Below are 13,676 nucleotides of genomic sequence, written 5' to 3' on the forward strand. Positions count from 1 at the left end.
TAGTGAAAATTATCCGTAGTTATGTTAAAAATTTTCATAAAAGCTGGGATAACTATGTCAATGAATTTGCTTTCGCCCTTAGGACCGCAAAACATGATACAACGGGAAAAACTCCTGCTGAGTTATTTCTAGGCAGAAAGATTATAACACCGTTAGATAAATTATTTTATGTGCAACAAAGAGCCCCAGAATTTAAAATGGGTGATATAGAAAAACTAATTAAGGAGGCAAAGAAGAATACTGAAGTAGCACAGAGAAAACAAAAATTGTATTATGACTTGAAACGACGGGGAGTAACTTATAAAGTAGGGGATGAAGTACTAAAAATTAAGCATTCACTTTCTTCAGCACCAGAAGATAAAACTGCCAAATTTTTTCCACGATTTGAAGGACCATATGTTATAGAAAAAATAACTCACGCTGTAGTAGTGTTAAAAGCCAGAAATGGTGAAACCTGTTCCGCAAACATTGATCAAATTAAGCCCTACTTCGATCGTAATAAAATGCAAATCTTTTCAGATCTTTTGCAGGATCCGGCACGGCAGACACCGCAGGTACAAGTTCCAGAGGTGGGAAAACGACAAGTACAAGGGCAAGCCAATGAGAGACGGAAGCAAGTGAAAAGAAAATTGCCCCGCGGAAAAATTGAAGGTAAAAAGAAAAAGAAGCCGTTCCACCGTCCAGAAAACAGAGTTCACGAACACCCCCAGAATGAAGAAGGGAGAAGGACGACGTATGTGAAGAGGACCAGGAGAAAGGACGGCAACTATAACCCGGCTTTAAAACGGAAGATCGACTCATCCGACAGAACTCTCCGCAGCAAAAGTCGCCAAACTGCGGAAGGGCCATCAGCGGCGGAGGAAAAAGTACAAGAAAAATTTGAACGGCCAACAACGAGGTCCAAGCAGGATCACGACAGAAGTTTCCCGGTTCCGCCAAGACCAGCTGCCTTCAAACGGCCAAGACCACAAGCAGAGGATAAAAGGAAGGTGTTCAAGGGTGGCCGTACTGGTGAAAAACGGAAGCTTCCAGAGGAAAGCACTGAAGGGCGAGCCCGTACAAGAAGGAGGATAAACCAGGCTACTGTCTGCGGTACCTTTAAAGACTGGGGCCAGAAAAGGATGTCCGAATATTACAAAGATAAGTAAAATTTTATGCTACTTTGCAAACTTAAGTTAATCTTTCATTCTTACTGCAAGTGGCAGATTTCAAGAAGTTTTACCTCATGCGAGGTCTACCTTTATCGCCAAAAGGGCGAGAAATGAGTTGTGACCGATTTTCTTATTATGTTTTTTAATTACTCGCGCGTAAAACTAAAGTTGATGTATAATAGCGTTGTGTAAAAACTTAAATATTGTAAAAAAAGTTATTGTATAAATTTTATTTAAAACATTCTAGCAAGAAAGAAGTTTTAGTCTGAAAGACTTTTTTTTTTTTTGAAATGTAGTATTATTTCAATGTAGAAAGAATTGGCACTTGCTTTGAAAAGAATAGAAGTTAACAATGTACTACTAATGTATGTTTTCAAATGTGTAAAATTAACGGCATGTTGATATGTTCTTATATACATGTGAACTGTTATTTTAAATGTTAAGAAATACCGTGATATGGTAAAAGTGAAAGTAATGTTAAAAATTTGTTATTCGTGTGACTGTACAGATTAAATCATGACGAATATGTGGTAAAGGTTGAATGATGTAGTTAGGCTCTCTGACGCTACACTTTAGAGTTAGCCACTTTTAGAATAGTACCTCAGGGTTTAGAGTTGAAATTAGGGTGTGTTAAGAGGTCTCGTTATGTTGAATTTTAACACGTTAGTGTTTTGATTGTAGGAGGAAGTGTGGCACACGTAGACAGAAACACATTCGTGTTTGGTGTTCTTTTACAACACATGTCAGAGAGCACGGGGAGAGATAATTAAAATAGTCATGAATGAAATAAGAATGTTAAGAGAAGTATATTCTATATGTTATTTGCAATGTCATTGTGTAACATTTCATTAAACTAGTTTTCCTTCCAGATCTCTGGAAGGAACCAGAATTGAATAAAAGCTCCTGGTTAGATGCAGTACAGATGAGAAAAAAAAAAGATTGTTGTATATCCTGGGAGCTGCTATTGTAACAAATTTCTTTCTTTTAAATTTTCTAGTTTCTAGAGAAGTTATGGTTGTAAAAGGTTGGCCTCGCGTTAGATTCTAGAGCTAAAAGTTTTCAACAAGGTCGTTTTAGACCTCAGTTTCAAACTAATTAACTCTGGCGGGAAGTATGTAAGGATCTTAAGTTTTACTAACGTTTATTTTATTTTAAATCTTTACTATCACTTCTTATTTTCTACTTCCGGCCAGAATTATAAGCGTGAAGGAGTTTATGCAAAGTTTGTCTGGCGAACGCCAAGTATTTAAGTGTGGCCTTTTTGCCAAGCGAAAGAGAGAGGAAGCAGTGAGTTCGAAGCAGGCCGCTTACCTTAGAAGTTACGCAGTTGCTATTTGCCTTCCAGGCCAGAGGTTTTAATCCTCTTGATAAATTAAACGTATTGTAGTGTTCACAGTCTCTGTGCTACATACGCTTCCTGTTATTATAAGGCCAATCTTCCACGTGTGTTATTCTAAAGTTAAATTAGAGTTTAGTTTTATTTTTATACCTTTTACGTTAGACCCCGAGTGGAGGGTCATTGTATTCCGAAGTACGGAAGTCATTGTATATAAAGAAAAATAAAGGGTTTTGTATACCCTTCGTCTGTATCCTGTCTACTTACTACAATTAATGAACATAGCTTTAGTAAGCTCTCTGTTCCTAGTCAGGTCATTGTACGTTTCCGAAGAAGGTTAGAAGAAACATTGAACCTGATAACATTATACACAGAGAAAACCACAAAAATTCCACTTTGAAAGGTAAAAGTGTCTAATTTTTTAGAGCGAGATTTTCCTAACAATGAATTTTAGCAATTTCATACAAGTGCTATATTTAATTAAGAATTAAAACAATGTTCTTTTGTGATTTACGTAAGTTAACTCTTTCTGTCAAAAATAATCATATGAAAATGCACCGAATTTCAGAACCATGTAATTTAGTTCGGAAACTGAGAGGTATCTGTGACATCTTGTCTATATGTAGAAAATTTTTAATAAGGTTATTATAACTGAAATTTGTTTCAAAATATTCAATCAACCAATAAATGCGATGAAGGTAAATTCCCCTTTTATAAATATGAAACAAGATAAACGAAATAAATTTGTGGTAAAATGAATTACAAACATTATGTCGAAATGACTGACACTGAGCATGTGTTTGTTATTTTAATAGTAATTTAATTAACAATTACATGTAGCTTTCAATAGGAATTAGGTATTTTAAGCCTCTTATAAATTTTTTCTTAGCGTTAAAGCTCGATAACATGAATCAAAAGCAGAAAATTAGTTAAACTACACTGTCTCACTAGTCGTAAGATTATATTACTGAAATATGCATATAAAAACAAATTAACATTCTATAAACGTACATTAAAATACCGAAACGCAATAAAAATTAATAACATTTATACTTAAAAAGCAACAAAGCCGGGCTCATGTGAATCACTAGAAGAGGCGCCAAATTGGCTATACGCTTTCGAAAATTACTTTAATTATTAGGGGAAATAAGCTTCGTCAAACTTAAATCAATAAAACAAACCAAAAAAATTGCAAGGAAACCTGGAAATTAATGCAATATACATTTCAGTGTCATTTCTTATTTATCAAAAACGAATTTTTTAACATTTTCATTTGAAAATTATAAATAATTGGCTACATTATTTCTCTGAATTTATAAAACTACGATTAAAAAGTACTTTAAGAATTATGGTATAATTATGCTATAAGAGTTATGACATTCTGATTTAATACAATTACTTTTGCTTAATACAAGTGTAGCTATTTTTATATTTATATGGACGCGCATTGACCTCTCTGCCTCAGGTTAAAAAATATCTTTGCACGGCTCTGATAAGCAATTAAGATTAGAAATATGCACAAAATTAGTAACAATGCAATACAAAACTTCCTTTTCTGTTTTGGATTTCCAGAAAAAAAATATCTTTTTTCGTCTAACCAAAGCATGGACACAAAACGTGTTCCTTCCTCCGTAAGGGCAAAAGCAGCCCATCTGCTTAATCGCCTCTAGGCGGTAATCAAAGGACAGTAGGAAGCCATCACTTGAGTGAAACGACTTGTTGATCGCCCTACAAGGAGGGGGGGAAGAAAATCTAACAAAGGCCGTTTTCAGGACAATTTTGGTTCACTCTAAGTGAAAAAAAAGTTGTAAACATGGTTAAATTTTACTGCAGTTTTCGAGACGTAAATAGATTTGAATGCGAGCCGCCCGGTGGGTTAATGTGTCGCAGACAAACATTTTAAATGCAAAAATTTTAATGTACTTATAATGCATTACTTATATGTACATTTTTGTAAAATGCTCTAGCTTAATATTTAAAAAAAATCGATTTTAAAGAAAACATATTTTTATTTTGATTTCGGTTTATTAAAAAAACTTTAAAAAAATAATCAAATAATGTCATATTATTTTTTATGCTACTTTGATAGACTTGCGAAACACTTCTATTGCAGACTTTCTGTAAAAACAAGCAGGCAAAATAAATGCAACTATTTGCATCATTAATGCATTAAAAGTTTAGTGATAATCGTAATGGTGTTGACAAAGTAAAATTCCTTTGTAAAATACAGATCGGTTTAAAATCTCTCATTTAAAAATAATTGCTTGAAAAGTATGTAAAAGTTATGCTGTTCTTACCTGATGAGGATCTCTGCCATCTCCCATTTCGCACTCGACCCAGATGGGAGACAGGGGACCATCGCCATCGACGTCGATCTGGTAGCTTCCTGAATGGCGGATGCTTTGGTAATTCCACAGGTCACGGCAGTTTCTTTCTAGGACCGAGCGTCCAGCTATAGAAGGACAAGGCAATACATTAGAAAGCCCATACGATATAAATGCCATATTAAGTAATTTCTATTGTTTTGACTCCACTCTTTCTGTTCGATCTTATTGTTTTACTTCAAATGTAGTTCCGAATTCAATGACAACGCAATGCAGTATAACTCCCATCTAGCAAGTCTGGTTACAAGACCGTGCCAGTGTTAATGACCGTGCCAGTTTTCGTTAGTATTTGCTAATCCATTTTCGGTATCCACGCTTGTCAACAGGCTTAATTGAATAATTGTTAGGCATAGCAACAAATGATAGCATGTCCTTCAAAGCAACAAATGACAGCATGCCCTCGATTGATATTAGATCATATTTTGGGTGTTTGCAGTGCACGTTTTCTAACTAAACTTAACACATTCCAATGAAAAAGTTAAAAATATCTGCAGCCTTATATGTATTATTTTGATACAGTTGTCTAAGTGCAAGTTCTACATTTTCCCGAAAAGTCATCAGTACTTTAGCATATTTGAGCTTCCAACTTCACTCGATTTAAGAATATTACTTGGGAAATTTCAAATAGAATGTGCGTAGTTATAATTAAATATTCAACTTAAAGCCGAACTTAGGTAAGCTTACTAGCATGAGCTAAGGTAAGCTTAATAGAGTGGGTTGCTTTGTAATAAAATATTTTCATTTGATTGGAACATTTTTTCAATGTTTTCCCGTTGACAATGGTATTTATTTTATTTTTATGTTGTTGAATAGCTTGTGCAATCGTCAGGATGACAAGTAAATAAGAAAGTTTACTTTCAAATTTAATCCGAGCTTGTTTTACTCTACTTAGGATTTAAGACAGGTCGATAAGCTGCCGAAATGTCTTTACGATTCTAGAAGTTGATCGTTAAGTGTTGAAGAATCATATATCTGGACCTCAGAACGATCTTGCTATATAAAATGTAGCCTCCGCTTTTCAATCAGACCATATTTATGTCATGGCTTTCCGGTAGTATTATCATTTGCGTAGAGCTATATTGTAGACTGAAATACTTTAGACCTTTTTGTAGATTGAAATTTGTGGGAATTTAAAGCGAAAATGTTTTACTAGAACCGTGAAAGTCTAAGAATTGCCGCATTAGATACTGAATGATCAGTTTTACAAATGAGAATACCAAACATTTCACTAGTTTTTCGCTTGCACATTTCTTGTAAGCATACATAAGATGTAAATGATTTTGCTTTACTCATACACTTTAACTATATAATACATTTTATCTGCAGTTTCAGAACGATATTTTTTGACTCATTCCGTCCCAAGAAGCTAAGGCATTGGATATATTTGCTTTAGTCAAAGAAGACAAATTAATTAACTAAATTATGAAGCTAATTAGAAGATATGATTAATTAAATTATGAATTATGATAATATTTTATAATTAACTAAATTATGAAGCTAATTAGTCCGCACTTCATTAGATTCTTAATGTAAAGCACAGTGTTAGAATAAATCATGAAAACAAAAATTCATCAAAGAAAATTCTATGTAGTGTAAAAATTCATATTATACTTTAATCAAACATATCTAACTCGTATATATTAGTCGGGAGAAGTACACACATTAATAAATTAAGTTTCGACCACAATAACTTACCTACAACTGTGAAAAGGTAAATAAAAAGGCCAAAGAAGATGGATATATCCATTGCATACATCCGCTATTTATCCATGGTTATGTGCTCTAAAAATAGAGTAAAATACGTAAATTAATTTTTTTTGTGTTTATGCGCCCCTATTTAGCTCAAATATCATAAAAAGTAATTTAACATACTTTCATGTGATCAAAAGTTTAGTGATTTCAGAATTTTTAAAGTGTGTACAGATATGCACTGTGCTGCATATGATAAATTTATTACCCCCTGCCTCAAAAAATATCTTCCAATTATTTTTGTTTCCAACTGGTTTTCGAATTTTCTTTTCGTATTAATTTGACAACTTTCTTCATCAGTTTTTTGCATACTAGAGAATACAGCTTTGTATCAATAATGATTATGACTATGGATCAATATGATTAAATTATTGATCTAATCGTCTTTTATGTACTTTGTAGACACCCAAAAGCAAAGTTAGTGGCGGATTTATGAAGTGACAAGCATCCACCTTTTGAACGTTTCTCATCTTAAGATGCAGTGTATGTTTATCATATTTTAAAAATTAATTAATGATTTTGGACTTCTCTAAACACGGAATCCCTCAGAACTGCAACTTACACAACCTTTAAATACACATGAAATATATGGGTAAAATCTGGATTTCTGGATCAGTCTGACTAAAATGCCTCCATTTTTATCTTCTTATACTCCAGTGTTCTCTATTCTGAAAAGAATACATTCCATGGACTCGTCAATCAGGCTTCTTTAAGAAACGCCATAAATTTTACGTAGCCAGTGTTTGGAATGCAGTTTTCACTTAAAAATATCAAAGCAAAAGCGATTGTTACAATCTTTTTCATTTTAAATATTTTGCAACATTGGTATTACTTTAGAATAATGATTTTTACATTAAAAATCGTCTTTACTCAATGCCTATTTTTAAAGTTATATACATAAAACCACTGTTTAGCTCTATATCGAATATTTTAAGATTGATGTTTTTAAAATACTTTTAAAACACACAGAATAAAAAAGGCTTTGTGTAGAGCATCTGCCCTGCACAAAAGTAAGCTCGTTCTAATATTCTGAGAGGTATCTTCCCAGGCCTTTTCAAAACGAGCTAAGAATTCAAAAATTTTGTTTGGAAATATCCAGACATTTAAATTCATCCAGATATTTAACACGGATGAGGCTAAATGGAAGATGTCTATGATCAGGCAAATTTTATGTTTCATTCCTGTAGAATTCTAGCTTTAAAAGAAAATCTCATTATTTTTATGTTATCTCATTCGGCTTTATAAAAATGTCTTTAGCCAATTGTTCACCTTTATTTCATTTAAATCTAATGTACCGTTCACCCGCAGAAATAGAAGTCTGTTATTAGAGAAATTGAGCAGCAATTTATTGGTGTAATATTTAAGCACGATATTTGTCAATGGAAGAGCTTTCGGAAATGTAGCGGTTAATTCGAAATTTCGTAGTCCAATGCTATGTTAGCGGGTCGATCAAGCTACATCTTTTCATGTCGCAGGAACTGAACAATAATGTGCATCGATTGGCCTAAAAGAGTCTATCAGGAAAATGTTACAATAACAACAGCTTAGTACAGCGGTGAAAATGTTGTGCGGCGGGACTAGTTCTTCCGCACAAACACGTAGCGCAAGCATGTAATGTCTCGTTTACAAGCATACAATGTCACTTCACACACATGGATCATTGTTTTGTTCAACTCCATATCATGACATTTTTCCATGGAAAATCTAGTCTAACCTTTTTGGATTATATCAATATAGACCTATTCTGTAAACTATATATCTTTCTATATTAGACTTATCTATTCATATAAAGAAGACAATCTGTTTGTTTGTTCGCTAGTAACACAATCATTACTATAGCTATCGTCGCCAAACTTCTACAATTCTTTTCTGGGTCTTGGAAAGGGTCGACGTCCACTTTTTTCCAAAAAAAAAAGTAGTTAAAATCAGAGATATTAATTAGAAACGCTAATTTTCGCCCTCATTTTTCCGAGTGGCAACAGTCTCGCATCCTGGAGATCAGTGGCGTAGCTCGAGTTTCCAGCTCCCGGGAACAACTGAAGAATTTGCGCCCCTTTCTGTGTGCCAACAATGGAAAACATTTCATTAAAAAATTTCGTAGTATCAATTTGTCGCCCCTTGGATGCTGCGCCCGAGTACAGATGTCCCCCTTGCCGCACCCTAGCTACGCTACTGCTGGAGCTCGCTTTCAAATTGTAGAGTTTGTTAATAACAAATTTCGAAGTTTTACAACGGAAAAAATATAACATGGCCAAACATTAAATGCATTTTTCTCGATTCCAAAAATCCTTGGGAAGCCACTTCGACTATTCCCATCTTCGTACGACTTTAATCAGCCGAGATATTAATTATAAACTCTGAAAACACTCATTTTCGTACTCACCATGAATCCATAAGCATAACACCATAAGCGAATAATGATGATTAATTTCTTATATTCTTTCCAAGCACAGAAGATACAAAGCATTTGCTCAGCACAAAGATAAACTTTATTAGTTAAACAAACAGAATAAAAATAGAGAAATGTGAACTATTATTACTATTAACAGGAAAATAAGCTCTAATGTAATCCTGTTTTTTAATATAACAAATCTTTCGAAGACTTACATTTTTTATTCAAAAGTTAATTCTAAGATATATATGCATATTTATTCAAAGACAATATATATATATTATATATACACATTTTTATTCGAATGTCAATTCCAAGATGTATATATATGTCATATTTTGGCCGTCGGGCACATGAATTAAGCTTAACATGTAATGATGACAGAGAAGAAGTTAACCGTTTTGATTCCACATCTTTATTCAGTTCAAATGGCAGATCATTATTGTTTTAGATTCTCAAAAATAACATATGCAATAGTCATTTAAACTAAATAGGATTAACTTTAAATATACTGCGTCATACTATTCAAACAAAAAAAGACAAACGGAAGAGCGGCAGCAAATGTCTGATAGCGGCAAGAGGAGAAAAACAGTCTGATGAAAAAGTTCTAGTTGCAGTTCCAGTGTTAAGCCGCGAGTAGCTTGCAAATTTGGTCGCTTTGTTCCGGCTGCAGTCACATAAGTTGCTACTACGATAAGGTGACCAGACGTCCCGCTTTTGGCGGGACAGTCCCGATTTTTAACAATTTGTCCCGCGTCCTGCGACGTTTTAAAAAAGTCCCGATTTTTGGAAAGAATGCACGATCAGCTAGGGAACTGCGAGAGAATACGGTTTTCGGCTGCCATGTGGCTATTTCGCCAGGATATATGTCTTATATTCTTTTTGTTAATTTTATGTTAAATTTTAATACTTACAAATAATTGTTGACAACTGATTATTGAGAACTGCTTATCAAAATTCGCATTGTTGATCAGTTGTTAGAATTCGACCACCGTTGTTTGGACTTAATGACATTTTTTGGCATTGGCATTGACGAAAACATTTTGTAACTGTCTCTCAGACGACACATCGTATTGCGTTCTAGTGCTAATTAAACAAGTGATGTGAACAAATCAGCTATTCAGGTAATTTAGGTACGTAATTTATTTGTTTATTTCCCAAACACATAAATTTTCTTGAATTTAGCAGACATCTCTTATTATTTATATTTTATAGTGACGGCAAAAGGTCTACCGTCGGTCTTGAATGTGACGCTTATGACTACGTTACGGCAAATTCAGAGAAAAAATAATATAAGTTATTACTTATTATTATTATTATTCAGAAAAAAATTATAGGATTAAAAATTTAAATAATTTTTAAAATTTAGTTACTTTATAGCAAACAAATTAAATTAATTTTTAAACTAACAATAAAATATGTTAAAAAAGATGATCTAAGAAGTGAATTTATTTTTGTTAAAAAAAAAAATCACATGGTAAAATGTGAGAAATGTAATGGCGAATTTGCTATTTCGCCCGGCTGGAAGAATGCTATTTCAAAGCACGGGGGCACAGAAACATAAAAGATATTTAAATATTACTGCATCTTCCTCCAAAATGCAGGAAGACTTTCTGAAAACAATTTATGGAGACGAAGAAAAGAAATTAGCATTAGGAGAAGGACTTATGTCTTTTCATACTGGTAATAACAATCATTCCTTCAGATCTTGCACATCACAAGTTGTCCAAAAGTTATTCAACAAAAAATACGACAGCAATCTACTAAAAGAATTCACTCAAATGAGAAGTATGCCAAAGAATAAAATAATATTATACATAATTGTTTAATGTATTATATTTGTAAATTGTACTTATGATGAAATTAAAAAAATATATATTACAATACTATTTTTGCGTGCTATGAAAATTTGTGTTGCTGCATATAGACCAAACTTTTAATCAAGATCAAGAATCTCTCCCCCCCCCGGTCAATGGTGTCCCGCTTTACCAATGTTAAAATCTGATCACCTTATACTACGAGCGATGCAGTGAGTTGAATGCTCAGAGTGGGTCCAGAGGTCAAACTAGGAGGTGTAAAGGGCGTGACCAATAGTCACGTGTGATCTGACGAAAAATGGCACGAACTCTGCATTTATAGTAGCAGTTACATAACATGCCAGAATGTTCTCAAAAGTTCTGGTCTAGGGGGAAGTTTCTGAAAGTGTGGAAAGTTAATTAGAGATTGTCTGTTCGCGTAGAACAAAGCCATCGTATTTTTTATATTTTACACACATATATATATATATAATATCGCTGTGTGTGTGTGTATCTGTACATATATAAAAGCAGAAATTATAAAGGAAGTTTTCTTTCCGAAAATTTATATAATTTTTATGATAGCAGAAAATCATTGCCCTGGTGCTGGTCATTGAAATCATTTTCTGCTATCATTTTTGCGCTGTTTTCCTCACTCGGACCAATTCTTAAATAATACTCGTATTAACATATTTTATCATGATATAAGCCCGGAAGGCTTAACGGTCAAGATGTTATCCTTCAATGGTCAGAAAGAAATATGCTCAAAAATATGATAATGGAAAATTACTATCAACTGAAAAATTAATTGAGAGAAACATCGGACATAATGTGTTGCAGTGAAAACTAATTGGAAATTTAAATTTTTTACGTAAATTCCTACGACGTTTAGGTATCCAATTAAGATGATTTGATCCGCTATATTTAAAAACTGCCATTAATTAGTGTATTATATATGTAAGCAGAAATATTGATCCTCAAAAGTCTTATATGTCAGTGAAAAACGTTTCTTTAGGAACTGTGTTTAAATTCAGCGTGAATATAAAATTCCTGATAAGAATGTTACGTATAAATAAACAATAACGCATACACCCACATACTACACATACGTTAAAGAAATTAAAAATCTCTGAATCTGCTCCTTATCGGGGCAAGAACTAAAATCTTTTAGGCTTTTGTTAGAATAAATTAGCCTTTTATTATGAACCGAAAATGATGCAGATTTGAAATAAGTTTAAATTTACAGGTTTGGGGGTTTTACTAACATTTAATATTTGCGCCATAAGTGAAAAGTAAGATAAGTCTATAGTATATCTTCAGAAAGAAGTATTTTTTTAGATTTTAAAATTTTTGACAGACCTTTTAGATGCTTGCTATATGGCGAAATAAATTCATAAAAATTACATTTTTTTAATTAAAACTTTTAAAATTTGCACAGAATTTCATAGTAAAGTATCCATATAAACATAAATTGTAGTTTTTCAAAAACAATTTGCTGTAATATTAAAATTAGAATTGAAGTAAAATAATCCTATTAAATTAAACTGGACTGGTAGTTTTATTATTGATCTGATTTAAAACTCTTAAGCGAAAGATCTCATATTCGATTATTAATATTTTCTTATATTTCATAATTCAAATGTAAATTTTCTCATAATCAGTTCAACTAAAATTAAATTTATAATAACAATGAGATTGATAAAATTTCATTGGCTTTTGTAACTTTTCATAACTGACGTAAAAGTATTCGTAATATTATGGACTTTTTAACCTTAATGTTATATAGTAATTAATTACCACATAATAATCTTCAAAGGTAATACTTTAAAATGCTTACTAATAATGTTTTAGATTCTTATATTCTCAAAATTCAGCAAACTTTTAAACAGCTGAAATTCAGTTAAATCTAGATTCAATCCCCTATAAATGACGTAGATGAAAATACATTAAGTGATAAACTGCAATGGAGCTTAAGAGGCTTTACCTAAAACAATAGAAAACATGGAAAAAAATTAAATAAATTTTGATGAACAAATTCATTATTTCTCTTTCACTCACACATAAAAGAAAGATTATAAATTAGTTTCATATCTACCTTATAATTTCCCTTTAAGAAATCCGTATCAGCAGGGAACATGCAAGAGAACGCTCCTAGTCGCAAAGTCCTATGTAGACAAACTAGTTCTTAATTTGTTTTCATTTATTGCTTTGCTATTTGTTATGAATGGTGTTTTCATCCGGCTCAAGAAATGAACATGAGTATAGCTTGTGTCACAGAAATGAGATGCCGGAATGTCGTATCAGAGATTCACAACTTGGATCAAGATGCCAGTGATTGTACCAATACTAAAAAAGAGGTCTTATCACTGTCTGTAGATCGAATGCCAATAATATTGCTTATCAGCAGGCACTGATTAGATAGACTACTGTTGTGTTGTGTGTTTCACCACTTAAGAAATCAAACAATATATTGCCGATAAAGAGCAGTAAAATTCAAAACGTTAGTCAAAAGGTCACAAACTTGTCTTTAAAAACATTTCCCAAACTATGATATTCGTGCTCAACGTAAAATGATATTTTCTCTTGTGTCAATACGTTGTTAAAGTAACTCTTTGAAAGTACTAACTGTATAAATGTACCATTTAAAATGATATGATGAATGGAATCGATTAAAGGTCAAAATCTTGTTAAACTTAGATTTTCCCACTTTTCGAGATCATCATTATTGTTTTAAATAATATCCTCTCATTTCGATTAAACTTAATTTAAACAATAGATTATGATGCATACCTCGACAGCAAACAATATGCCTATGTTACATCTAAACTCCAAACTATCAACGTCTCCTCATCTAAACTCCGAACTATC

The 13,676-nt window shown here is 32.7% G+C and overlaps 1 protein-coding gene across 3 annotated transcripts in view; it reads right to left on the bottom strand.

Moving 5' to 3' along the window:
* Positions 1-13,144, bottom strand: part of LOC118193121 (uncharacterized) — a 173,560-nt gene extending 160,416 nt beyond the window's left edge. For 2 of the 3 annotated variants that reach the window (XR_015043446.1, XM_085825060.1), the window contains exons 1-3: positions 12,904-13,144; positions 6,567-6,653; positions 4,785-4,939 (exon numbers count right to left, since the gene is read on the bottom strand). Coding sequence is in view for 2 of the 3 variants with exons in the window: in XM_085825060.1 (XP_085681186.1) it covers positions 4,785-4,939; positions 6,567-6,627 (216 nt within the window). In the remaining variant the exon portion in view is untranslated. Of the gene's footprint in view, positions 1-4,784; positions 4,940-6,566; positions 6,654-12,645; positions 12,709-12,903 lie in introns of those variants that run through there. The other variant, XM_085825061.1, reaches the window with a different exon arrangement.
* Positions 13,145-13,676: the final 532 nt, after the last annotated feature.

This window comes from Stegodyphus dumicola, chromosome 10, assembly GCF_044657685.1.
Source record: "Stegodyphus dumicola isolate Sdum_Otavi_A_Nest chromosome 10, ASM4465768v1".
NCBI classification, from domain to species: domain Eukaryota; kingdom Metazoa; phylum Arthropoda; class Arachnida; order Araneae; family Eresidae; genus Stegodyphus; species Stegodyphus dumicola.